The 24,878-nt window shown below is 48.7% G+C and overlaps 1 protein-coding gene across 1 annotated transcript in view; it reads right to left on the bottom strand.

Annotated features, from left to right (window-relative positions):
- Window positions 1-4,887: 4,887 nt before the first annotated feature.
- LOC144942420 (EP300-interacting inhibitor of differentiation 3-like) overlaps window positions 4,888-24,878 on the bottom strand; it is a 28,091-nt gene continuing 8,100 nt past the window's right edge. The window contains 7 exon segments of the mRNA XM_078869292.1: window positions 4,888-5,362; window positions 6,525-6,619; window positions 7,978-8,026; window positions 8,262-8,356; window positions 9,347-9,437; window positions 9,981-10,083; window positions 10,461-10,690. Of these exon segments, the coding sequence (XP_078725418.1) occupies window positions 5,294-5,362; window positions 6,525-6,619; window positions 7,978-8,026; window positions 8,262-8,356; window positions 9,347-9,437; window positions 9,981-10,083; window positions 10,461-10,690 (732 nt within the window). The 3' untranslated portion in view covers window positions 4,888-5,293.

The raw sequence follows: 24,878 nt of genomic DNA, 5'->3' as shown, positions 1-24,878 counted from the left end.
AGGAAGGTGGTCACCACCTCATGTACAGTGTTATATTACTTACCGTTTAATAGTGTTGCCTCCAAGCTGTGTGTGTGCACCTAATTCGAACCCACTACACTTTTACACTGCATGTACGGTGCCTGGACACTGAATGGCGAATGAAACACTGTTGTAAATCAGACTTTCCTTAGTGATGGTGGTGTATCAGGCTGGATATGACTGTAAAATTATAAGAATCAATATGGATATACTCTCATAATCATATCCATATTGATTCTTGTAATTTTACAGTCATATCCAGCCTTATACACCACCATCACTAAGGAAAAAAGTCTTATTTACAAGTGTTTCATTCGCCATTCAGCGTCCAGGCACCGTACATGCAGTGTACAAACACCGTACATGCAGTGTACAAGCAGTGTACAAGCACCGTACTTGCAGTGTACAAGCACCGTACTTGCAGTGTACAAGCACCGTACATGCAGTGTACAAGCACCGTACATGCAGTGTACAAGGACCGTACATGCAGTGTACAAGCACCGTACATGCAGTGTACAAGCACCGTACATGCAGTGTACAAGCACCGTACATGCAGTGTACAAGCACCGTACATGCAGTGTACAAGCACCGTACATGCAGTGTACAAGCACCGAGATGGTTCTCTCCCCCCCCCCCGACTCATTGGCTCCTCCCTGCCCAGCACCCTATATAAAAACACGTGTCTTGAATAGCTTTCTTCACACGATACAGTAATTTTCCTTTTTTACCTACGTGAAAGAACCTAAGAGTATTCAGGTCTCCCTCATCAGGCCATTATTGTTGCCTTTATTGAATTTTCACAGGGTGATACACGGTGTGGGTGGTGGGATTGTTGGGGTGCGGGGTCATGAGCTTGGCGTGCTTTCTTGTCCTATCCCGTGTTGTTGCTCCATGTTCCTGCCCTTTTCCGGTCGCGATGTATATATGTATATAGTGTACGTTTGTATAGGTGGGCTGGGGTATTTATCGTCGGGACCGTTTTTGTTATTGTTCTTGTTGAGGCACGCGTTGTCGTTATGTTGCTATTACGGGTCAGCTTATGTTCACGAGTATCAGCTGGGATGGCTGAGTGCTGGGGGGGGTGATGGCATCGGGGATGTCACTGCATGTTGTGTGAAGCCGGCCTGAGTGAGGCATGACACAAGCCGCTCACACCATCTACAGCACTGCAGTGGGAATGCAGTACCGACCCTAGCGGGGGCCGGCTGAGATTGCCGATCAAGGATGGATGGCACTGCACTCCACGTGTCAGCCTCTGGAGGTTAGGGGGTGAGAGTGCCAGGGATGGGGCAGGGGTACACAGGGGGCCATGGCATTCCATGTGAACCCGGAGGCCTGGTGACCGGAGGTACCCGGTTCAGGGGCCCCAAAGAGAGGGCTGGGGGACCACGGGACCAGGACCCTCTCGAAGGCTCGAGAAGGGGGGTGTCACTAGGGGCGGAGTAAGCCCCGCCACGGGCAATATAAGCCGGAGCCCTGAACGGGTCCGGCTGGCTGGAGAAGACCTGCCCGACTACAAGACTCGGACCCGAGCCGGGGGCCTGTACGAGATAGCCACTCCGTGTGAGCGAGGGTTAGCTAGCCCGGAGGAAATACCTCCCTAGGGTAGCTGGTGATGGGGCAGATATACCCCTTCGTGTTTAGGGCTTTATTGTTAAACCAACGTGTTGCCTCTAAAAAGTATCTGCCTCCCTGGTGTAAACCACATGTAATAGATGGTTTTGAAACACATGATAATACAAAGAAATCTCTTCATTATTAAAACTCACCAGAGCACTAGTCAGTCCAAATCATACTTGATACTCTTACATAAAACAAAAAAGGATGTAGACAGCTTAATTCAGAATTTAGGTGAATTAACCAGTGCACAAAGTTTAAGGCAAACAATGCAACAAAGGATTTCAGTCTGTAGCAGGCGGTCTCTCGTGCTAGCGTCGGCAGTGACACGGCAGGGGTGTAAGGAATTTTCTTTTATGGTGAATGTGAAGTCATCACAGTCTCTCAAGCAGCAGCTTGATGACACACCAGCCAGGCGATTGATGCAGCAGCTGGTGACTTGCCAGGTGTGTTTGGGCCTCGACGACATGGAGAACGATGTTCTCTTTCCTTCAGTCCTCCATTCGGGGGAAGGACACTGCCAAACAAAACATTAAGGGGGTATGGGAAGGCGAGGTGTGGGAAGTTGCAAGTACCAGGCTGTTGTGTGGTCACCTCCCCATTGACAGGTGGTCAGGAATGGTGATGGTGGCTTACACCATTATCAAAGATGACTATACTATCAATGGAGGGGTGCAGACAAAACCGAGTCACCTTCTATAACCTCCTGTCCCAGGTGCTAGCTAAATTGGCCCTTTGGGATAGTCGTTCTATTGGGTGACTATGGTCATGACACGCACCTGGGCTGGAATGAGTCGAAGGCATGGACAGCTCAATAGTAATGGTAGGAGGCTGCTAGACTTATGTGCAGCCCATGGGCTTGTAATCACTAACATGCTGTTCGAACATTGGTACATCCACACAACACCAGAGCCAAGCGACATTTTCTGGACTATATAGTGATGGAACAGTGAATGTAGGCCCATGTCCTTGACATGGGCCTACCCATATCTACTGACTCGTAATATCTACTGATTGCAGTAGTAGCTTCTGACTCTACAGTAGTATCTACCGACTCTATAGCAGTATCTACTGACTACAGTATCTCCTGACCTACAGTAGCATATACTGACTCTACAGTAGTATCTACTAACTCTATAGTAGTATATACAGATTGTACAGTAGTATCTAGCGCAGACATGGGCTAAGCGACAAGAACTGGCTTAGTGACTTTGCGTTTGCTGTGGACATATTTTCACACATGAATGAGCTGAATGTGAAACTGCAGGGGAAAGATCAGTTTGTTCACATGTCCAAACATGTGAAAGCCTTCAAATCCAAGCTCACTTTGTTCTCCGGACAAATTGCGAACAAATCTTTCGCTCATTTCCCCACACTTGCCATGCAGGAAGAGGCACCACGAAACGCAAAAAAATACAGCAAATCACATGAGGACCTGCACGGAGAATTCTGCCATAGGTTCTCTGATTTCGAAAACATTGAACAGTCACTTCAGCTGGTGTCCTGTCCCCTGTCACAAGACCCTGAAACAGCACCACAGAAGCTGCAGTTGGAACTGATAGATCTTCAGTCTGACTCAGTCCTAAAGGAGAAGTTCAACTCTGTTAAACTGAATTACTTTTATGCTTCACTTAACAGAGCCACGTTTCCAAACCTCTGGAGGACTGCACAGAAGATACTGACTTTGTTTGGCTCGACTTATGTGTGTGAGCAGACATTCAGCGTCATGAACGCCAACAAAGCCCGTCACAGATCAAAGTTAACGGATCAGCACCTCAGATCTATCCTGAGAATTGCCACAACCAAAATAACTCCAGACTTGGATGCACTGGCAAAAATGGGAGATCAACAACACTGTTCCCACTGAAACTGATTGTGTTGCTGCAGTGAGGTTGGAGCCAAATCTCCATCACACAGCCTGCGTGGCTGCTCTAACCTGTTAATGTAAATAATAAAGAAGTTCAAGTGAGGTAATTGGTTTGGGCGCAGGCCTCAGATGTTTTCATGATGTTTGATCAGTCACGTTACATGTTTTTATATTGTTCATGTTCGTGCAATTTGTTAAATTGCCTTGCAAATAAATGCTTTGCTACCTGTTAAAGGCCAAATCCTTTCATGTAATGATTTTTACATATCATTATATTAGTTCACACAAACACTCCATCCATCTGTTCCTGGCCCGGCCCTCTGTCAAATTTTAGAACCCATTGTGGCCCACGAGTGAAAAAGTTTGGCCACCCCTGGTATAGAATCAGTAGATATTGCTAGTCAGCAGATACTGCGATAGTCAGCAGATACTACTATAGAGTTAGTAGTTACTACTATAGTCAGTAGATACTACTATAGTCATTAGATGCTACTGTAGAGTCGGTAGATACTACTTTAGAGTACGTAGATACTACTGTAGAGTCAGGAGATAATGTAGTCAGTAGTTACTACTGTCAAGTCACTAGATACTGGAGTCGGTAGATCCTACTGTACAATCCGTATATACTATAGTTAACAGACACTACTGTAGAGTCAGTAGATACTAATGTACAATCTATAGATACTATCGTCAGTAGATACTACTGTAGGTCAGGAGATACTGTTGTCGGTAGATACCACTATAGAGTTGGTAGATACTACTGTATAGTCAGGAGCTACTAATGCAGTCAGTAGATATTACGAGTCAGTAGATACTGCTATAGAGTTAGTAATTACTAGTCAGTAGATACTACTGTAGTGACCAGTAGCGTCACTACTGTGTAAACACACGCACACGCGTGACGTCACCATGCGGGGGAGCGTCACTACCAAGCGGGTCTACACACACACATGACGTCATCCCGGCTGGAGGCAGGGATGACGTCAGGGCTGGTTCTGGACTCGGGAGGCCACGGGGGTGGTGTGAGGCCGTGGCACTCTCTGTGACCCCGGCTGGACACGTGACCGGATCCCGGTGGGGGTCGGGGGCCCGGGGGGCACCTTGGGGGGCACGTGGACAGCAGGGAGGCTTCGAGAGGGTTCTCGAAGGGAGGCGTGACCGGAGCGGGGCCCGGGCACACCGAGGCCCATATAAGCAGCCTCCTCACGAGGTTCGGGGCTGCCTGTGCCAAGAATGAAGATGCATTGTGAAGATGCCAAGAAGAGAGAAGCCTCCAGTCAGCGGACCCACCAGTAGCCCACCTGGCTGGGTCACGCGAAGGTTATCCGAGAGTCAGTGCTACCACGCACGCTGAGGGAAAAAGAGTGACGTCTCTCTGGCTATTCCTCCTACCAAAAGCAGAATTTATTTATAACACACATTATGAATAACACATAACATAACAAACACAAAGGTCTCGCACATAGCCCACACAGACTGTTGGGGCAAATGTTGTTGCTAACACCCATTAAGGCCAATACGGCTCACGAAGGGGTGTGGCCAACACCACGCTTGGCCAACTTTGTCTCCCGAGGAATATTATTTACTCAATTAAGGCTTAGAGGAGGCACAGGACTGGTTCAGATATTCAAGAGTAGACATATTCTAGATATGCAACCAAGACAACACGAACAAACCAACAAACACGCACAAGCAAAATAACAACACAACTACCGCAAGGACCTCCTTGACAGCTATGCTGACCCCCGTGCCAGGCCACATGCAAGACCTGTGTGCCGCACCGCAGGGTTAGTGGCTGGCGTCGTCGGGCAATGGTGAGATCATGGATGACTTGATCTGAAACAGATCGATTAGTTCCTGCATGCACACATACACACACACGCGCGTACACAATCAGTAACAACAACCACCATTCGCCATTAAGTGGCGGTGACATCACCACGGCACTTGTGCCAGGCTATGTACACATTAAGGCCACATGAAGAATCGAACGCCCGCTGGCAGGTCACGGGACAGACCCAGGTGCCATGGGTCGACTGAGATGACTGGCCGATGCACCACCTGTGCCCCCTACTCCGCCAATTTGCTGTTTTGGCCACTAGGAGTTCCGCTCGTTGTGAGCGTTGCTCCTCTGCCCTCCGTTATTGCTGGAGGGCAACTGGCTCCAATTGCCCAGTAGCGTTCTTCACGAGCCTCCTCCACAGAGACCGATCTTGACCCTGCTGGTACCAGTCATCGGCAAGTCCACTCAGCTCTACATCCTCCTGTAACACATCACTCCATCTCTTCTCTATCCCATTCCGTGCCTATTTAGCCCCTTCTATCCAGCCAAACAAAAGCTGTTTAGACAAACAGTGGCTGGGCATGCGGGCTACATGACCCAGCCATTGCAGCCTTGCCTGCCGGAGAAGCTCACCGATGGGACTTTCAAGGATTTGTGATCTCACACAATCCAACCTAGTTAAACCCAGGATGGATCATAGGCAGGCCAGCCTAAATGTTTACGGCGAATATGTTCCATTAGCGGGGTCCACATTTCGCAAGTCATGCTCTCCGACTGTGGCTGAGAAGACCTGAAACTACGTGTGGAGTGACAGACCAGGTAGCATCCACACAGCATTACGCACAATCAACTTAACACACAGAGATCCAAAACTCATACACGCACATGGAACACACATGCCACATATATCCTTAGACTGTTGGGCCAAGTGCTGTTAGCGAGCACCTATGAAGGCCGGCATGGCACACGAGAAGGTGGGGGGCCAGCACCACGCCCGGCTGCCTTTGTCTCCTCAGTGGCAATGATTTTATACACCACATGAGGTACTCATTTGAGGCTGAGTCGACATAGGGGAGGCCCAGGATCGGTTGAGATAATCGTCACTGCTGTTGGGCGTGAGCGGGAATCAAACTCGGGTCGCTGGGTTCGTAGCACAGCGTCCTAATCACTACAGTACCGCTCCATACATGCACGCACTCACGTACATGCCCACATGTGTGTGTGTGCGCGAGTTGCCTTCCAGATTTTTATATTGAAGGTCATGATTTCCTGGTCGGTTTTCTTCCTCTCTTCAATTGTCTTGCTCCCTCCCTTATTTTCCTCAGTTAACTCTAAAAAACATCAAACACCATCGATACGCTGTTAGAGAGCACCTATTAAGGCCAGCACAGACACACACAAACAAGCACAGACCCACTTATAAAACAAAAGCATCCGTCACTAAGTGACCATAATATAATTACGGCACCTGTGCCAGTCGAGGTGCACTTTAAGGCCAATACGTGAAGTTTTATGCTCGCTGGCAGGTCGCAGGACAAACCCAGGTGTTATGGGTTGACTGAGATCAGAATCAGAATATTTGTTCATACTAGAGGAATCCGATGAGCAATAAAGCTCTTTTTCACAGGTGTCCATAGGGGCAGGTCATAACATTATAACCATACAAAAATACAATAGGAGTGCAAAGTATAGGAAAGGTAATCAAATCACTTCAAAAAATATATATAAATAAAACTAAACTATTGTTACCTTACCAGGTAAAGCCCACTGAGCTATTAGCTTATTTTTCTGAAGCGACCTAGTCACAAATGATAGCTTAATAAAGTGGCTTATCATGTGGAAATATACACGAGCATAATTATATTAATAATCTGGAGGACCCAGAGAAAAAATCTACACGACCACGGGGAGAATGCGCAAACTCGAAATATACAGCAGGCGTCAGGGTTGGGATCAAACCCCTGACCTGTATACCATGCGAGGAAGATAACATCACACCACTGTGGTGCCCCTTCACCAAAAAAGTATATAAATTCATATTGCATTAGTACTTCAATTCCCAAGCTTGGGAAAAGCAGAACAGAAAAAGTCCCAGACACACACAAAGACAACACACAATCCCTCAATAAAATTGTACATTCAAATTTAAATATTGATACATTGTTACAAATACAATTTACAAATAACATTGGCAAATGTGGCTGTATCCAACACTAATCTTCTGCAAAATATTGTTTTAAGATTTACGAAATTAAAATAGGAAACAAAGTTGTTCCAAAACGTTGGTTCTGCAATGGCTTTGTCACCTATTCCAATTCTTATTCTTGGGATAGTTAAAATGCAATTAGATGGACGTTTTAGGTTTCTTGGATTTGACAATAAGGTTAATGAATAGCAGATTTTCAAATAAGAATTTTATGGATGTCTGGCAGATGTACCACCTGTGCTCCCCATCGTGCAACTTGCGAAGACACAAAAACATATATAAACGTACAAAGATACCCTGTGCAGTCTACACAGGCTGTTGGGGAAAGTACTGTTAGAGAGCAACTTATTAAGGCCACCACGGTAAATGAAGGGGTGGTCTGGCCAGCGCCACGCATGGATGACTTTGTCTCCCCAGTGCCGAGTTGATCTTGGGGAGGCCCATACACAGGCACGTGTATCGGACTCACCTATCAGGACTTACCTATCAGAAGAACGCAGGCCTTGTTCTGACTAATCCGGACCTTGCCATCCTGCAGACACAGACGCAGCAACGTGGGGACAGATCATCCATCTCACAGTCTCCCCGTCCTCATATCCCTATGTCCCCGTGTCTCCATGTCTCAATGTCACATGTCCCCATGTCTCCCTGTCTCCATATCTCCTTGTTACCCCCACCATGGCATCCCCCATGTTGTCACCCCCATGGTGTCCACCCCGTGCCACCCTCCCCACGCCCCGTGGTTTCCCCCCCATGGCGTGGCTCACCCGCTCAAGGAAGGCCGTGTGGAAGATGTTCTCCAGCGTGCAGCTGAAGGAGGTGGAGTTGATGACAAACTCAAAGAAACCCAGCGGCTTCCCACCTGTATGCATGTGGGTAAGCGTGTGTGCGTGTTTGTTTACGTGCGTATGCGTGGGTGTGTGTATGCATGTGTACATGTGTGGAAGTGAAACAAAGACAGCCGTGAAGAGGGGGATTAATATCATACGACCCTCACAAAGGTCACGAGCAACAAGTTCACTCGGTAACTGCTGGGCGTCGCTGCATGTGGCCTGCGACCGTGGTGAGGGTTGGTGGATCGCGCATTCATGACACATGGCAGCACAGCAAGTGGGTTGTTTCCATCTGTACGTGGATTGAGTGTTGCCCCACTCGCACACCGTGGGTGTTCTCAGGGTGCTCGCGTGTATGAAGACAAAACAACGGCTCGCTGTGGACATTAATCGTATCACAATAATAATATTACATTGATATGGTCTCCGTGCCACTACACGAGCGACGCGGTGCCTACGCCGGCACTTACGGCGCCTCTAGCCCATGAGCGCAGAGTGGCCGTTCACTCACCGGGGCAACGGGAGTGGCGCGGCGTCGGCCATTCCAGTTTCTCGATGTGGCCACGAACAGTGAATCATGTGATGCCCGTTGTAAAAGGAGGGGGCAATCGAGGCATTCACTCTCATTAGCGACATGAATACAGGCGATGCTCGCTCAGCGCTCCTCAAAATGCGTCATTGCTCCTGGACAAGTGAGCACTAATCGAATCAACGCTAAATGGAGCCATTATATATATGGGCATGCATTCCCAACAGCTCATACACATCCACGTATTGAATGGCCCCAGCTGGAACACATCGGCAGATCACAGCCCCTGCAGTCTACCCGAGAGGACCCCCAGCGGCAGCTGCCCCTGTACGCCACAATGTGTACACAGCAGAGCAGCCCTGCTACATGGGCATGAGTCTGTCATGAGGGGGAGATGTTGCTATGAGGCTCTTCCCAATTGAGAGATTGGCAATTTGAGCGATTTATAAATTGAGTGATTGATAATTTATTACAAAGCTAATTAACTCACCGTTCATTTTTATATTTTCTTTCAGAATGCTCTGAATCCTCTCCACTTCCTTGATTGTTGCCTTTTCGCTGCTGGATTCAAACCTTTTGAGCTGCACACACAAAAAAACAAATGTCCCCTGTGTAGCCTATATATGGTGTTGCGGCAAGTGCTTTTAACGAGCAGCACCTATGAAAACCGCAACAGAGAACAAGTGGATGGTGTGACCAGCACCACGCCTGGCCGTCTTTATCTCCCCAAATGCTGATGTTTACACACCACACCAGGTCTTCATTTAAGGCTCAGTTGACCCAGAGGAGGTCCAGGACTGGAAGTGCAGTGCGCTAACCACGGCACAACTGCTCCCCAAACGCAGAAGCAACCTGGCCACAAATGATAGCTCAACGAAGTGGCTTATCATTTGGAGATTTATAGCAGCCAAATACTCTAAAGGCATGTTTCTAAATGTGGAGGTGAAAACCAGTGAACCCGGAGAAAAATCCACACGACCACAGGGAGAACATGCGAACTCCAAATATACAGGCATCAGGGTCAGGATCGAACCCTGCATACCAGGTGAGGTAGTTAACATATCCTAGCTACAGAAATGAAGAGGAGCAGAGGCCAAGGGTCAGCGTGGGAGGGAGGCCGGGACCTGCTGGGGCATGGCTCGCATTTCCTGTCTTGACTTCACGGGGCGGGACTTCTTGTTTTCAGCGCGCTGCACGGGGAGTGGGTCTGCCTTGAATGTACCCAGCCTGTCCGCAGGGGGGATGTGGGGACACAAGAGAGAGACATGCAGAGATGCACGGGGACACACAGAGTGGCACAGAGCAGCATGGGGGTTATTTAGAGGAACACAGGGTGACACAGAGGGACACACAGAGACAAGACAATATGAGAGGATACACGGTAATACATAAGAACACACAGGTGGATCAGGGAACATGGGTATACATGGAGACACGGGGCCACACAGGAGTACATGGGGGGGACACGTGGGGATATGGGGCGACACGGGGGTACACACGGGGGGACACGGGGGGACACGGGGGTATACAGGAGTACACGGGGGGACACGGGAGTACACGGGGACACGGGAGTACATGGGGGGACACAGGGGTGCGACTCTCACATGTAGTGGAAGGTGGGCACCACGCTCATATAGGATGAGGCGCAGGTTGCGAGCCGGGCCCAGGCTCCACGTGGGAAGCAAGTGTTGTCCTCCGTGACGTATGCATCGTCGCATCCTCCTTGTCCTTGTCGTGTGTCCTCGTCACTGCCGCCCAGCTCCTTCCCCTCCCTGCCAAGCGACTCTGCCCCCGCACTCGCACCGTCTCCACGGGAGCAGCCCATGTACGTCAACTGGGGGAGGGGGGGGGTGTGGCACAGGGGAATGGCACAGGGGGATGGAACGGGTAAGTGCATACTCGTGGGTGCGAGTGTGTATGTGTAGTGACCTACCTCCTCGTGGTGCCGGACGGGCAACGTTGTCGTGGACAGTGCCGTGGGGGGAGGGCCAATTCAAATTGGCCTTTCCCCTCAGGGTGTCTGTGACCACCACAGCAGCTAAATGGGGGCTCTGGACGGGTGCGAGGGGCTGGTAACCCTCCACCTTAAATAAATTACCAATAAACCACGACTGAAATATCTAACTAATAAGCTTGTGCCGGAGGCCCCGGGGGGACAGGCGTCTATGACGTCTCCTGGCCAAACCCCATTTGAAGGAGCCAGGAGATTGAATCTTTATCCTCGGGGCTCCTCCAGAAACAACGAAAAGCCACTACGGATGGCCACGTGGAATGTTTGAATGCTCTCTGCGGAGGAGAGGCTGCCACTCCTCTGTCGGGAGCTGTACCGGTACCGCATGGATCTCTGTGGTATTCAGGAGGTCTGGTGGACCAGCTCTGGCTCCTGCCACCATGAGGGGTGGACAGTCCTCTACTCGGGGCAGGAGACTGCTAAATAACAGGGTGTGGCTCTTCTTCTGAACAAAAGAATGAAGGGGGCGTGGGAGCGTGGCGGTGAGGTGTGGGAAGCTGTAAGCCCCAGGCTACTTTGGGCTCGCCTTCCCATCAACCGGAGGAGAGGAGTGGTGGTCGTGGTAACTTATGCCCCCACCGAAGACAAACATCCGTGGAGGGATGCAGGCAAGGCCAATGAGTCAGAAGCCTTCTAGGACCTCCTGTCACAGGTGCTGGCTAAAGTGTCCCCTTGGGATAGAGTAATCTTGTTGGGTGACTTCAATGCCTGAGTTGGTCATGATGCTGGCACCTGATATGGAGTGATTGGAAGGCATGGGCCAGATCAGCTCAATAACAACGGTAGGAGGCTGCTAGATTTTTGTGCAGCCCATGGGCTTGTAATTACCAACATACTGTTCCGGCATTGGCGCATCCACACAACATCATGGATGCATGCCGGGTCCAAGCAAGAACATCTGCTGGACTACATAGTGACGGACCAGCCGATGCAAGCCCATGTCCTTGACACCAGGACCTACTGTGGAGCTGATCTGCCCTCTGACCATTGACTAGTCATCTGTAAGATGCGCCTGCTATTCTACCACTCCGGTAGTGGGTGTACACCCAGGACCCAATTCCAACCTAAGGTGGCCTGGTCTCAGCTGATGAAAGTTGCAAGCGAGAATTTAATCATCGCTTGCGGCTGGGGTTGGCATCGTCTCCCACTCCTCCTGATGTCGAGGGTAAATGGGCGAGGTTTAGGACTGTGACTCATGCAGCTGCAATGGCTGCTTTGGGTACACGGTCCAGACCTCCCCAGAGACCCTGGCTGACAGAGGAGGTGTTCAGGATGGTTGAGAAAAAGTGACAGTCCCACTCTACTCTTTGGTTTTTTCGGTAAAGTCACGTAGGTAAAACAATCAATAAAATAAAATAAATGAAATCTAAATTAAATCACGACGTTTTGGAGGCAAAACACAAGCTTCCTTCATCAGGTGTAAAAAAGGGCACAGCAAAATAACTGTAGCGAGAGTTATTTGTGATGAGACATTGTTATATAGGGTACTAGCGGTTAGTACCTGGCGTTGCCCGGGCGAAAAAGGCAGACACATAGTTACACACGCAAATCCATTCATACATACACATAGAGTTACACGCACAAATGGACTCACACATACATACATAGACTGAACAACAACAACCGCCATTCGCCACTAAGTGGTGGTGACGTCACAACAACGCTTGTGCCAGGCTATGTGCACCTTGAGGCCATGTGAAGTGTCGAACGCCCGCTGGCAAGAGGTGACGGGGCAAACCCAGATGGCACAGGTCGACTGACTGAGACGAATGGCTGATGCACCACCTGCGGCCCCTACTGTGGCAACTTTCTGTGCTTTAGCCACCCGGCGCTCCGCTCGTTGTTGTGAGCGTCGCTCCTCCGCCCTCCGTTGTTGTTGGAGGGTGACTGCCTCCAACTGGCCAGTAGCGTCCTTCAGGAGCCTCCTCCACAGTGGCCGATCTTGACACGGCTGGTACCAGTCATCCGCAAGTGGACTCAGCTCCAAGTCTTCCTGTAGCACATCACTCCATGTCTTCTCCAGCCCGTGCCACGCCCGTTTAGCCCCCTCGATCCGGCGGAACAAAAGCTGTTTAGGCATGCGGTGGCTGGCCATGCGGGCTACATGACTCAGGCAACGCAGGCTTGCCTGCCGGAGGTCACCGATGGGACTTTGTCCACATCTTTCAAGGATTTGTGAGCTCCTCACACAATGCAGCCTGGTTAAACCCAGGATGGATCGTAGGCAGGCCAGCCTAAATGTTTCTAACCGGCGAAGATGTTCCATTAGGGGGGTCCAAGTTTCGCAAGCGTAGAGAAGAGAGGGAATGACCGTGGCCGAGAAGACCTGAAGCTTCGTACGGAGTGATAGACCAGGTAGCTTCCACACAGCGTTACGCAGCCAATGAAAATATACTGCAGCTCGACTGATTCGTAGTGAGACCTCTGCTGTTAAACCGGAGCCAGTCATTAGCACACTGCCCAGGGAAACTCTCCACTGTCTCCACAACTGCCCCATCATCAATTGGGAGTTGTGGGGGTGGAGTGTCCGATGGTACAAAATAGGCAGACAGGTGCTTAGCTTTGGTTGGGCTGATGGTAAGGCCCCACCTGTTGGTGGCAAGCTCCAGGTTCAGCAGCAGCACCTCGAACTCCTCCTCTGAGTGAGCAGCCATTAGCAGATCATCGGCATACATAACGTGGTTGAGCAATAGGGAGCCATCCCTTGACCACACCCGGGGATCGATCAGCCTCCCATTGTATCTGTAGCAGATGGGAATTCTTCCGGTACAGGCATTGAAGGTTCGACGAACTACGTGGTCCAATGTGGGAGCCAGAGGACATCCCTGTTGCACCCCAAGGTGTAAAGGGAATGGCTCTGACTCACGGCCACGTAGTTAAGATGCGTGCCGCTCACCATCATGAAGGTCTTTAAGGATGGTGATGAGTGGGTTCGGGACTCGGAAAACACGAAGAGCAACCCAGAGGCCAGGCCTACTGGTGGTATCATAGGCCTTGAGCAGGTCAATAAAGCACACACATGGACTAAGATGCACACATGGACCTACAGACACGCAAAGAAATGGAGTTACACTGACTAACATGGAGGCATGCACACACAGCGACTAACACACACTCACATGGACTGAGACACACACACACATGGACTGACACACACAAACACATCGACTTACAGACACACACACACATATGGACTCACACACACATAGACATGCACTTGAGATACGCAAACATGGAGTTACACACACATATCGACGTACACACATACAGCGACACACATACATAGAGTGACACACACATTGCCGTACACACACATACACATGTGGACTGTCACACAGACATCCACTTGAGATATACACACATGGAGTTGCACACACATATATGGACGTACACACACACACCGACTTGCACACAGCAATACGTGGACTAAAACACACATTAACGTAAACACACATATGTACTTACACACACATATGGACTAAGACACACACACATGAACTTACACATACATAGACTGACACACACATATCCCTACACACACATACACATATGGACTGTGACACACAGATATCTACTTTAGATACACAGACATGGATTAACACACATATGGACTCACACACAGACGCATTGACTTACACACACACATCGAGTGACACACATGTATAGACTTACACACACATGTGGACGAACACACACACATATGGACTGACATACACATCGACGTACACGCACACAGATCGACTGACACACACACATGGACTAACACACACACAAACACTTTGACGTTGTCCATTCGAAAAAGACACCCACATGGAGTTAAAGACACGCATGGCTCTACACGCACACACATGTGGACTCAAAGACACACACATGGACTCACAAACACACATCGACGGGCACAGCAATCCCCGATGATGGCACAGCTATCAGTATCGCAGTACTACGTATGAGTAAATAGCGTGACGTGAGCGATGGAAACAATAGAAATGCATTTAAGAAATAAGCAGAAATCACAGACTGGCAGTAGACCGTGGCAGAGCTATAAAAGCGCAGCAAAAACAGTGGCAATTGAGCAACCCAAAAATCCAAAAAGAGTTTTGTGTATACAAACATAATGGTAAAAAATGAACCTGAGTTGTTATCTTGACAAAAACATAATTATTGTAACATTTGTGAACTTGTTTCAGAATGTTGAACAATGAAGCTGAGTTTTTATCTGCACACAAACATTATTATTGTAATGTTTGCCAACTAATGTGTTTAACAATAGTAAACAATGGACTTGAGTTGTTAGTGTAAAAAGCAAGGAAATTTGTACTTACCATAGGCGTGTTGAGGCCTTGTGCCATGCGTAGCCCCCGTACTGGCGGAGTTGGCACGTTGCCAGGCTAGGGGCTGGGCCGCTACCCCCCCTCCCCAGCATCCCCTGCCCGTGCAAGAATAATGCTATGTAAGCAGTAAAATATTACTATCTACGGAGTCTGTAGTATAAACTAGACGCATCGTGTTGGGGGGGAGGGGGTGAAGAGGACATGACACTGTGAATAAATATCCGCAGCATGATGTGTGTATGTGTTGGCTGTAAAACGCGTAAAAGAAAATGTCCCCCGTGAGCTCGAGCGAACGCGCATCACTTGGCAGGGTCCGCCCCCCCCTCACGCAATTGGCGTCACTTGGTACGGTCGATGTCGTGCAATAAGTAAATAATTAATAATAGAAACGGCACTAATGTGTTAATTAAACTACTTTAAAGTTTACGTATGGGAAAACGGAATAGCCTATTCCCACCACGGGGCTTAGGGCGTGCCGGCTGGCAAATTATTTCGGTCTTAAACCCCACCGTCCATGAACCAAATCCCCCGCAAGCGCGAGCGCACGGAGACTTTTATATATAAAAAAAGAAAGAGGGGGAGCAGCCAAGGAGGACAGGAGCAGGATGGGGTGGGGGGAGTTGGGGTGTGGGTGGAGCCAGGAAGGTGAAGGTGGTACTACACAACAGAGCCACGGATGGGGGAGGAGGGACGCAGAGCGGGGGAGAGTAGCGGTTGAGGTTTCCAATGATTGCTCAATTTCAATCCATCTTCTCAGTTGAAGTTATGTCTATGTTTGTATATCTGTATGGCCTCATGGACAAATCTTTGGTGGTATCCAGATGGCTTGCAGAGTACCTTGGTATCGGAGAAAACAATGTCATGATCACCCACAGCGTTGTAACAATGATCAGCAACGGCCGAAGAATTCGTTCTGCCGTGTTTCAAATCTGATTTGTGCTCGCGAATTCGGTCCGAAATATGTAGTTTCGTCTCCCCAATATAGCAGTCACCGCAGGTACAACTCAATTTGTAAACACCAGGGTACTGTACGTCCGGAATGACATCCTTTACGGATGGGATCAGATCACGGATTTTGTGTACTGTATTGTATTGAACCGGACCTGGATCTTGTTTGTTTAGAATTTTGGAAATCTTTTTGGTAACGCCTGCTATGTATGACAGCGTGATGATTTCGATCGGAGTTTCAGGTGGTTGTTTCTGCATGGTGGGAGAAACAACTTGGCGGATAGTACGGTCTGAGTATCCGTTCATCTTGAGGGCCAGATGTACATGTTTTAATTCACTGGCCAGGTGGTGTTGGTCAGAGATGCAATGAGCCCTATGGTATAGAGTTTTGATGAGGGAATTATTTTGAGCTGGGTGATGGTGGGAATCAGGCTTTAAGTAGGAATCTGTGAGGGTGACCTTCCTGTAAACAGAATGTCCCAAAGAACCATCAGGCCTCCTCTCAAATAGAACATCCAAGAATGGCAGCTTGCCATCTTTCTCCACTTCCATGGTGAATTTAATGGATGGGTGTCTAGAATTGATGTGGTCTAGGAAATGGTTCAATGCTGGGAGGCCATATGGCCAAATGACGAAAGTATCATCCACATATCTCTTCCACATGGAAGGACGAAGGGTGGATGTCTGGATGGCATGTGATTCAAACTTCTCCATGAAAACATTGGCTATCACTGGTGATAAGGGGGAACCCATAGGGGTACCCTCATTTTGTTTGTAGAAGGTAATCGTCTATAGCATGCCACGTCAGAGAATGAGGCGGCTTATCGCAGCCTTCGCTCGGAAGTTCGGAGAGCCGTGAGGCGCTGCAAGGATGGGTGGTGGTCGCGGGTTGCTGAGGAGATGGAGTCTGCCTCAGTGGCCTGCGATCATAAATCCCTATTTAACTCCATCAAAAAAGCAACCTGCAGCGCCACACCTATTACCACCATTAGGGGAAAAAACCGTGATCCAATCTCCGGCCCCCAGGAACAGGTTTGCAAATTTGCTGAGCATTTCTGTGAGGTCCTGGGGGAGAGGAAATCCCTCAGCCAGGAAAACAACGTGCGACAAAGTGGGGATGACCCTGCTGAGGATGCGGTGCCTCAAATATTGGAAGAAGTAGTTACCCCCTGAGGTGGCTGGCTGAAGTGCCATCTGTTGAGGAAGTACTAAAGGCGATCCAGAGTCTGAAACTAGGAAAGGCACCGGGCAGAGATGATCTCCCAAGCGAAATGCTGAGGGAGGGTGGCGTTTGTGTACAGACTGCCCTACATGACATCATAACAACAGTCCGGACCACTGGACGGGTTCCGCAGGATTGGAAAGGATGCCCTGGTGGTTCCCCTCTTTAAGAAGGGGGACCGCACAGACTGTAACAACTACGGGGGCATCTCACTCCTCAGTGTGCCAGGAAAGGTCCTGGCAAGGATTATTCAACATCGCCTTGCTAGGCACGCTGAGGAGAGGCTTGCTGAGCCCCAATGCAGTTTCAGGAAAGGGCGGTCCTGCACAGATGCCATATTTTCTGTCCGTCTGCTACAGCAGATGTGTAGGGAATTCCAACAAGACCTACATCTCTGCTTTATTGATCTGGTCAAGACCTATGATACCATCAGTAGGCCTGGGCTCTGGGTTGTTCTTCGTGCTTTCAGAGTCCCTGACCCTCTGCTCACGATCATTAAGGACCTTCATGATGGTGAGCGGGCCCCGGTAAAACTACGTGGCTGGGAGTCAGAGCCATTCCCTGTACACCTTGGGGTGCGACAGGGATGTCCTCTGGCTCCCACATTATTTTGCCCACGTAGTTCGTGAAGCCTTCAATAGCTGTACCGGAGGAATTTCAATTTGGTACAGATATAATGGGAGGCTGATCGATGCCCGGGTGCGGTCAAGGGATGGCTCCCTATTGGTCAACCACGTCATGTATGCCGATGATTTGGTAATTGCTGCTCATTCAGAGGAGGAGTTTGACACGCTGCTGCTGAAACTGGAGCGTACCACTAAGAGGTGGGGACCTTACCATCAGCCCCACCAAAACTAAGCACCTGCCTGGGTATTTTGTACCATCAGACACTCCACCCCCACAACACCCAATCGGTGATGGAGCAGTTGTGGAAAGAGCGGAGAGGTTCCCATACCTGGGCAGTGTGCTCATGACCGGCTCCAGTTTAACAGCAGAGGTCTCACTCCGAATCAGTCAAGCGGCAATATCTTTTCATCGGTTGCGTAACGCTGTGTGGAAGCCACCTGGTCTGTCACTCCGCACAAAGCTTCAGGTCTTCTCGGCCACGGTCCTTCCCTCCCTTCTCGACGCTTGCGAAACGTGGACCCCCCTAATGGAACATCTTCGCCGGTTAGAAACATTTGGGCTGGCCTGCCTACGATCCAGCCTGGGTTTAACCAGGCTGGATTGTGTGAGGAGCTCACAAATCCTTGAAAGATCTGTGCAAAGTCCCATCGGTGAGCTCCCCCGGCAGGCAAGACTGCGTTGGCTGGGTCATGTAGCCCGCATGCCCAGCCACCACATGCCTAAACAGCTTTTGTTCGGCCGGATAGAGGGGGCTAAACGGGCGCGGCACGGTCTAGAGAAGAGATGGAGTGATGTGTTACAGGAGGATGTGGAGCTGAGTGGACTTGCCAATGACTGGTACCAGCAATATCAAGATCGGCCTCAGTGGAGGAGGCTCGTGAGGGACGCTACTGGGCAGTTAGAGGCAGTCGCCCTCCAACAACAACGGAGGGCGGAGGAGCGATGCTCACAACAACGAGCGGAGCGCTGGGTGGCTAAAGCACAGCAAGTTGGCACAGTAGGGGGCACAGGTGGTGCATCAGCCAGTCGTCTCAGTTAGTCGACCCGTGGCACCTGGGTCTGCCCCATGACCTCCTGCCAGCGGGCGTTCGACACTTCACGTGGCCTCAAGGTGCACATAGCCTGGCACAAGCATCGTGGTGACTTCACCGCCACTTAGTGGGGAATGGCGGTTGTTTTTGTGTAGTGACATGGAATGGGTCAGTATGGCGCGTAGCGCTGGTTGCTGGCAGAGAAAGGGATCTGCTGTTGTAGCAGCCCTGTCTGCCAACAGGTCATGTGATAAGCCGAATAAAGGGATGTGGGGCAAAGGTGATAGAGGGGGCACATGATGTAAAGCCCAGGAACCTTCTTGTAGGTTGTAGAAGGGGGTGTAGCCAAAGGCGGAGTGAGGTCACGCTGGGTGGATAAAAGGGGGATCTAGAGCAAAGTTCGGGGCTGTTTGGAGTGGAACCCATCGTGCTGCTGGAGTCTTCGTCACCATCTTCACCTCCTCGGTGTTGTTAGTCAGGCAGCCTATTAGCTGTCCTGACCATAGTGTAGTTACTCCTTGTGTAGCAACATAAATAGGCCGTTCTAAGGCTAGTGATGTAATGCGTAAAGGGGCCCACTAGGGGGCAGGATCCGGATGTCTCAGAGGTCAGGTCAGGTCATGATAGTCTGAGGGAACCCGCGAGAGCACGTGACCAGATGAGGGGGCATGGGGACCCCTAGTGGGGAGTGAAGGGGCCACGTGGTGTGCATCTAGAACCTCCAGGAAGGATCTTGCTGTTATAAGCCGAGTCCCTAGAGGGAACGTGGCTGTTCAACCCGGGAATGAAGCGCCTTCTTCGATCCTCGCTCTTCAGTCTCCGCACACGACGACCCGACATCGTGTTGGCTGTTCTCGTTCAACCATATAGAGATTCCATTCAAGTGGTTAAGTGGTGAGGAATGGTGGCCACCACCTTACATAGTTAACCCGTAATGTACATAGTTAATCTTGGAACGTTGAGCAGTATAGGTTGTGTTAGTGAATAAATGTGTTGCCTCCAAGTTTTGGTGTGCGCCTATTGGAAAAGAACCCACTACACTTGTACCTGTGAAGGTTATAATATGTCTTTGAGTGACTCACTGCCTATGTACATGCGGGAAAGTCGGTGTCGCGGTTAGCGCGCTGAATCCGGTGACCCGAGTTTGATTTCCGCGCACGGCCCACACCAGTGACGATTATCTGAACCAGTCCTGGGCCTACCCTAGGTCGATTCAACCTCAAATCAGTACCTGGTGTGATGTGTTAACATCGCCACTGGGGAGACAAAAGCGGTTGGGTGTGGTACTGGCCACCCACTCCACAGTGTGCTGTGCTGGCCTTCATGGATGCTCGCCAAGAACACTTGGCCCAACAGTCTGTTCAGGTTATAAGAGGGATTTTTGTCTTTGTTGTACACAAATGTACAACAATGAGCAGATGCTAGATCATAAGCTTTCGTAACTGCAAGGATTCATATTCTTGGGTTTTTTCGGTAAAGTCACGTAGGTAAAAAAAACGAATAAATAAAAGTAAAATAAAAATTTAATAAAAATCACAAGTAAGAGAAATTCCAAGAAAACAGTCCTTGTATATATACTGGTTGAGGGTGGGAGGAGCCAAGGTAGGCCCCCTTTTTATTATTATGGTAAGGTTGGTGCGGCTGAAACTACGGCTAGTCTACATAACAAAGGACTGAGCCTTTGTTATGTAGACTGGCTGAGAGGGGGGGGGTGCCAGAGTTATTAAAGTGCAACTGCTGCTAATGGGACCGAGCCGCTGCCATGTAGAAGGTAAAAGCAAAAAACCAGGTCAGGAAGAAACAGCCTCCTGCTATGTTGCTTGGTGGGTAAAACTTATAGCAGGAAACCAGCCTGTGAAAAAAGAAGCTAAACATGATAAAACAAAACTGGCTGTCTATCAGTAAACTGTGCAGTAACTAAAGAATAGTTGTCTGTCAATTAAGATGGTCCAAATATATGTAGTTAAATCTTTTTTGCATGGTTAATAACATCTTTCCAATGATTACTCAGTTTGTACCCATCATCACGGTTGAAATTATGTCTGTGTTTGTATATTTGTATGGCTTCGTGTACAAACCTTTGATGGTAGCCAGGAGGTTTGCAGAGCACCTTGGTCTCGGAAAAGACAATTTCATGAGAGCCCACAGAGTTGTAGCAATGATCGGCAACGGCGGAAGACTCAGTTCTGCCGTGTTTCAGATCTGACGTGTGCTCGCGGACACGATCAGAGACATGACGTTTCGTTTCTCCAATGTAGAAATCACCACAACTGCAGCTCAGTTTGTAGACTCCAGGGTACTGTAAGTCAGGAACGACATCCTTCACAGATGGAATCAGATCACGGATTTTATGCACTGTACTGAATCGGACTTGGATCTTATGTTTGTTTATAATTTTGGAAATCTTTTTGGTCACGCCTGCTATGTATGGCAACGTGATAGTTTTGATCGGAGTTTCATGTGGCTGTTTCTGTATGGTGGGAGAAACAGCTTGGCGGATGGTGCGGTCAGAGTATCCGTTCATCCTGAGGGCCCGATGTACATGTCTTAATTCACTGGCCAGGTGGTGTTGGTCAGAAATGCCATGAGCTCTGAGGTATAGCGTTTTGATGAGATAATTCTTTTGAGATGGGTGGTGGTGGGAATCAGGTTTCAAGTAGGAATCTGTGTGGGTGCCTTTCCTGTAGACAGAATGTCCCAAGGATCCGTCAGGTCTCCTCACAAACAGAATATCTAAGAATGGTAGTTTATCATCTTTCTCCACTTCCATGGTGAATCTGATGGATGGGTGTCTGGAATTGATGTGGTCCAAGAAGTGGTTCAATGACGAAAGTGTCATCCACATACCTTTTCCACAGGGAAGGACGTAGGGTGGATGTCTGGATGGCGTCTGATTCAAACTTTTCCATGAACATGTTGGCTATCACTGGTGACAAGGGGGAGCCCATAGGGGTACCCTCATTCTGTTTGTAGAAGGTGCCATTCCAGGTAAAATAAGTGTTGGTGATGCAATGCCTAACCAGCGCAGGTACATCCGAATTCAATCCATGTTGGACCAAGTCCTCAATTATTGTTAGTGGTGTCAGGCACTGGGACTTTGGTAAACAGAGATACTACATCAAAACTGACGAGGATGTCATCAGGAGATAGTACCATGTCCTTGACCATAGAGACTAATTGGGTTGAGTTGAGTACTGCCGAAGAGGTCTTGCCTGTAAAGGGAAGAGCATCTGATAGAAACCGGGCTAGTTTGTAGGTAGGAGAGTTGATCGTCGACACGATGGGTCGTAGCGGGGTGCCTTCTTTATGGATCTTGGGAAGACCATAGAGTCTGGGAGGTCTTGCCGCCGATGGTTTTAGAGAGGGACGTTTAGTTGGTTCGATTAGGGAAGTCGAACTCGTGATGATTGTGTTAGTTTTTGTCGTTAGGCTGTTAGTAGGATCGTTTTAAATTTTGGAGTAACTCCCATCATTAAGTAGGTCCAGGATTTTGTTGTTGTATGAATCTTTATCCATGATGACCGTGGCATTGCCCTTGTCTGCCGAGAGGATGACTATATCATCTCTCTTTTTTAGGTCCGCGAGTGATGTTGGGATCTGAACTCGATATTTTAGACAAGACTCTCTTACAAACACATTTAATGTTAACACAAAAAATGTCCCCTTCCGATTGGAACCACGTTGATTACATGACTTCTGCTTCTGCTGACTCAATGTCAGCCAAATGCAAAGCTAACCTGATTTCTAAATTCAACCTCCTATCGAAGAAGAAACCAGAGCCACACATCGCAAAGCTGGATGTCAAGAAGACCATTATTAATCAGAGTAACATCCCAATTTCTGACAATCTGAAAACGGTACTGGCCAAAGGACTAAATTTCGCTGTCACCCCTAAATATATACCAGTAGAGGATGTGATTTCTCAGATTGATGTAGCCCTCAGAGGCATAAGACACATCCATGCGCATGTAGCAAGAGCCGAAATATCCACTATTCTTAAGAATGCTAAGAAACCCACTAGTAACATTAGCAAAAACGAACGCTCTGAACTCGCGGACCTAAAAAAGAGAAATGATATAGTCATCCTCTCGGCAGACAAGGGCAATGCCACGGTCATCATGGATAAAGATTCATACAACATCAAAATCCTGGACCTACTTAATGATGGGAGTTACTCCAAAATGAAAAACTATCCTACTAACAGCCTAATGACAAAAACTAACAAAATCATCACGAGTTCGACTTCCCTAATCGAACCAACTGAACGTCCCTCTCTAAAACCATCGGCGGCAAGACCTCCCAGACTCTATGGTCTTCCCAAGATCCATAAAGAAGGCACCCGCTACGACCCATCGTGTCGACGATCAACTCTCCTACCTACAAACTAGCCCGGTTTCTATCAGATACTCTGCTTCCCTTCACAGGCAAGACTTCTTCGGCAGTACTCAACTCAACCCAATTAGTCTCTATGGTCAAGGACATGGTACTATCTCCTGATGACATCCTCGTGAGTTTTGATGTAGTATCTCTGTTTACCAAAGTACCAGTGCCTGACACCCTAACAATAATTGAGGACTTGGTCCAACATGGATTGAATTTGGATGTACCTGTGCTAGTTAGGCATTGCCTCACCAACACTTATTTTACCTGGAATGGCACCTTCTACAAACAGAATGAGGGTACCCCTATGGGCTCCCCCTTGTCACCAGTGATAGCCAACATGTTCATGGAAAAGTTTGAATCAGACGCCATCCAGACATCCACCCTACGTCCTTCCCTGTGGAAGAGGTATGTGGATGACACTTTCGTTATTTGGCCACATGGCCTCCCAGCATTGAACCACTTCTTGGACCACATCAATTCCAGACACCCATCCATCAGATTCATCATGGAAGTGGAGAAAGATGGTAAACTACCATTCTTAGATATTCTGTTTGAGAGGAGACCTGACGGATCCTTGGGACATTCTGTCTACAGGAAAGCCACCCACACAGATTCCTACTTGAAACCTGATTCCCACCACCACCCATCTCAAAAGAATTCTCTCATCAAAAAGCTATACCACAGAGCTCATGGCATTTCTGACCAACACCACCTGGCCAGTGAATTAAGACATGTACATCGGGCCCTTAGGATGAACGGATACTCTGTCCGCACCATCCGCCAAGCTGTTTCTCCCACCATACAGAAACAGCCACATGAAACTCCGATCAAAACTATCACGTTGCCATACATAGCAGGCGTGACCAAAAAGATCTCCAAAATTCTAAACAAACATAAGATCCAAGTCCGATTCAGTACAGTGCATAAAATCTGTGATCTGATTCCATCTGTGAAGGATGTCGTTCCTGACTTACAGTACCCTGGAGTCTACAAACTGAGTTGCAGTTGTGGTGATTGCTACATTGGAGAAACGAAACGTCATGTCTCTGATTGTGTCCGCGTCAGATCTGAAACACGGCAGAACCGAGTCTTCCGCCGTTGCCGATCATTGCTACAACTCTGTGGGCTCTCATGAAATTGTCTTTTCCGAGACCAAGGTGCTCTGCAAACCTCCTGGCTACCATCAAAGGTTTGTACACGAAGCCATACAAATATACAAATACAGATATAATTTCAACCGTGATGATGGGTACAAACTGAGTAATCATTGGAAAGATGTTATTAACCATGCAAAAAAGATTTAACTACACATATTTGGACCATCTTAATTGACAGACAACTATTCTTTAGTTACTGCACAGTTTACTGATAGACAGCCAGTTTTGTTTAACATGTTTAGCTTCTTTTTTCACAGGCTGGTTTCCTGCTATAAGTTTTACCCACCAAGCAACATAGCAGGAGGCTGTTTC

Source organism: Lampetra fluviatilis, chromosome 27 (genome assembly GCF_964198595.1).
Source record: "Lampetra fluviatilis chromosome 27, kcLamFluv1.1, whole genome shotgun sequence".
Taxonomy (NCBI): domain Eukaryota; kingdom Metazoa; phylum Chordata; class Hyperoartia; order Petromyzontiformes; family Petromyzontidae; genus Lampetra; species Lampetra fluviatilis.
Note: the sequence above shows the minus strand (reverse complement) of the source record. Positions and strands in the feature narration are given on the sequence as shown.